At 56.7% G+C, this 2,542-nt stretch overlaps 1 protein-coding gene across 3 annotated transcripts in view; it reads left to right on the forward strand.

Moving 5' to 3' along the window:
* Window positions 1-2,542, forward strand: part of MVB12B (multivesicular body subunit 12B) — a 193,686-nt gene that overhangs the window by 164,945 nt on the left and 26,199 nt on the right. For all 3 annotated transcript variants that reach the window (XM_010844089.1, XM_010844087.1, XM_010844088.1), the window contains exon 8: window positions 2,155-2,210. In XM_010844089.1, the coding sequence (XP_010842391.1) occupies window positions 2,155-2,210 (56 nt within the window). The remainder of the gene's footprint in view (window positions 1-2,154; window positions 2,211-2,542) is intronic.

Genomic DNA, 2,542 nt, shown 5'->3' on the forward strand with positions numbered 1-2,542 from the left:
AGCAGGTTTGCTGTCAGAAATAGCAAGTATCCCTCATAGGAGGGCCAGAGACTAGAGTCACTGCTTCCACCTATGTGGCCCCTGACCACCTGTCTGCGAGTGATCAGAAATGCTGCCAGTGCTGTATGCCCACTGGCCTGCATCAGGAAGCAGCCAGGGTCAGAGTGCCACGTGAGGTGAGCCTTGACTTCCAGCCACGGTGGATGGACGGTGGCAACTGCGGGGAAGGGAGCTTGGCCCTTCCCTTGGGTTCTGAGTGGGCCTTGTCCTGTCTATTCTAGAAGGCATCGCAGCCTTTCAGGGATCATCTGTTAAGGGCTGTATTTTCCAGCTGTGAATGCGCATGCATGGCTGTGTCACTTCAGTCATGTCCGGCTCTTTGTGACCCCATGGACTGTAGCCCACCAGGCTCCTCCGTCCATGGGATTCTCCAGGCAAGAATCCTGGAGTGGGTTGCCATTTCCTTTTCCATGCATGTAGAATGCGTGTAGGTGCTCAGATTTCCTTAGTATATTTGTGTATATGACATACTGCTTAAGGTGACAGTGGGCTCCCTGCTTCTTCCTGGGGAGGTGTCACACTGTCCCCAGTGCTTAGCTGGGTCTCCAGGCAGGGAGGGCAGGTCCCCGGGGCCTCTGTGATGCAAGGTCTCTGACCACAGATGTCTCTGTCCGAGCCCCATGGCCCACGCAGCCCTCGCAGGAAAGGAGGGGGTGTCCCGTGCCGTAGTAGGGCCGGCTGCAGGGAGCTGGCGCGAGGTCCACCCCCGGCTGATCCAGGGTAGCCGGCCAGGCTAGTTCCTTTTCATACTTCCCAGAGAAGGTCCATTTTCTCCCTCCCCAGAAATGATGGAAGTAGCTTAAAATGAGACATTTGGCTCATCTTGTTGATCAGAGAGGATTTGTCCCAGAATTCTTTTCTTACTTCCTTTTCTTCTTTCTGCTTCTGCGACTCTCTATTTCTTAGGACTGAAAAAAAGAAAAACCATTGTCCACCACCAGTGTCCCAGACAAGGCCCTCCAACCCCGAGACGACAGGGAAAGTGGGGACCTTCATTCCCAGGGAACTAACTCATCACTCCACATCTTTCCGTAACCACAACTCACCAGAAAACCGTGAGGCCCCCCATGCCGTGCCTGTGGCTGGGACTAGCGAGGCCAGTTTGGCCCCTGCTCGGGGCTGATGGGGACGCTGGACCCCGGGAGAAGCCCCTGCCCATCTCCCAAGCCTGTGGCTGCCCAGCCTTCACACTAGGAGCACCTGTGTCACGCTCTGTCCAGGGTGACCTGTTTCCCTGGGTGCCAGGGTTTCCACATGGACGTAGGAATCCCTCATCCCAGGAGAAGAGGGGCAGCCCCAGGTCGTGACTTGGTGGCGATGATGACCTGGGGACACTGTGGATGCAGGGCGGCGGGAAAGAACCTGAACCCCTGACCCCTGCCTTCCCTGTTTTCCCTTTTGGGGGCCCATTCCCACCGCTTCTGTGTCCTCTGAACACTGAGCAGACAGTTGAGCCTCCATCCAGCCCTAAAAGACCAGGAGCCAGCAGTGGTGGCTGCATAGGCCCACCTGCCGAGCTCACATGGACAGCTCACACCAACTCCTACACAGGCCGCACTGCCCTCCTTTTAAACCCAAGCACACCCAAGGTCGTGGCCAGGGTTCAACCCGGTCTTTTTGACTCCAGAACCACTCTTTCCCCCCGAACCTGGACCTTTCCTGTGAGCCTGACAGCCTGGCTGTGATCAGGACTCGGCCAGGAGGGCACCTCATGAACTCACTCACTGCCCGCCTCCACCCCGAGCCCCCAGCCTTGTCCCTTCCACCCTGTGAGCCTCTGTCCTGCTCCCAGCCCCTCAGTAGCTCCCCCCACTCACAGCTGGGACCCTGGGTGGGCTCCGGACTGTCCTTGCTCTCACAGTTCCTGTCTGTACTTCCCTCTGGGTGTCTGCCTCGCTCACCAGGTGTGTGTCCTAGGAGCACGGATGGTACCTGGGCACACGTCGCCCTCGGCCCCACTCACCTGTGCACGTGTCAGCCGGCTCCAGCCCCTGACCGCCCTGTACTGTCCGTGTCAATAGCTCAAGTTACTGAATGTCAGTGGATCTGCAATGCCATTTATTTTCACTTTTTTTTCCCCCTTTTCTTTTGCAGCCATGGATGGTGTGCCTTTTATGATTTCAGAGAAGTTTTCTTGTGTTCCAGAAAGTGTAAGTTTCTTGCATGATTGCCCTCCCCCTCAGCTCCCTCCACCCCTAGCCTAAGCCCTTCTCTTCACAGCGCTGCAGGGCCATCTTGGCAGCCCCCAAACCCCTCCCTTGCCAGAATCATCCATCGCTACCTTTGTGCCTCACCCCCCACCACCGGAAGCTCAAGAGCAGGACTCTGTAGCTGTGCCTAGAAGGTTCTTGATAAGTGAGAGAAAAGAAAGGATAAGGGTGGGGAGGGAGCAAGACAGACGAACAGACACACTCAGACGCAACCACAGCCGAGGCTTCTTGATTCAGCTGTGATGGTGAATTGTTCTGAACCTCGCTGGCTG

This window comes from Bison bison, unplaced genomic scaffold, assembly GCF_000754665.1.
Source record: "Bison bison bison isolate TAMUID 2011002044 unplaced genomic scaffold, Bison_UMD1.0 scf7180017864193, whole genome shotgun sequence".
Taxonomy (NCBI): domain Eukaryota; kingdom Metazoa; phylum Chordata; class Mammalia; order Artiodactyla; family Bovidae; genus Bison; species Bison bison.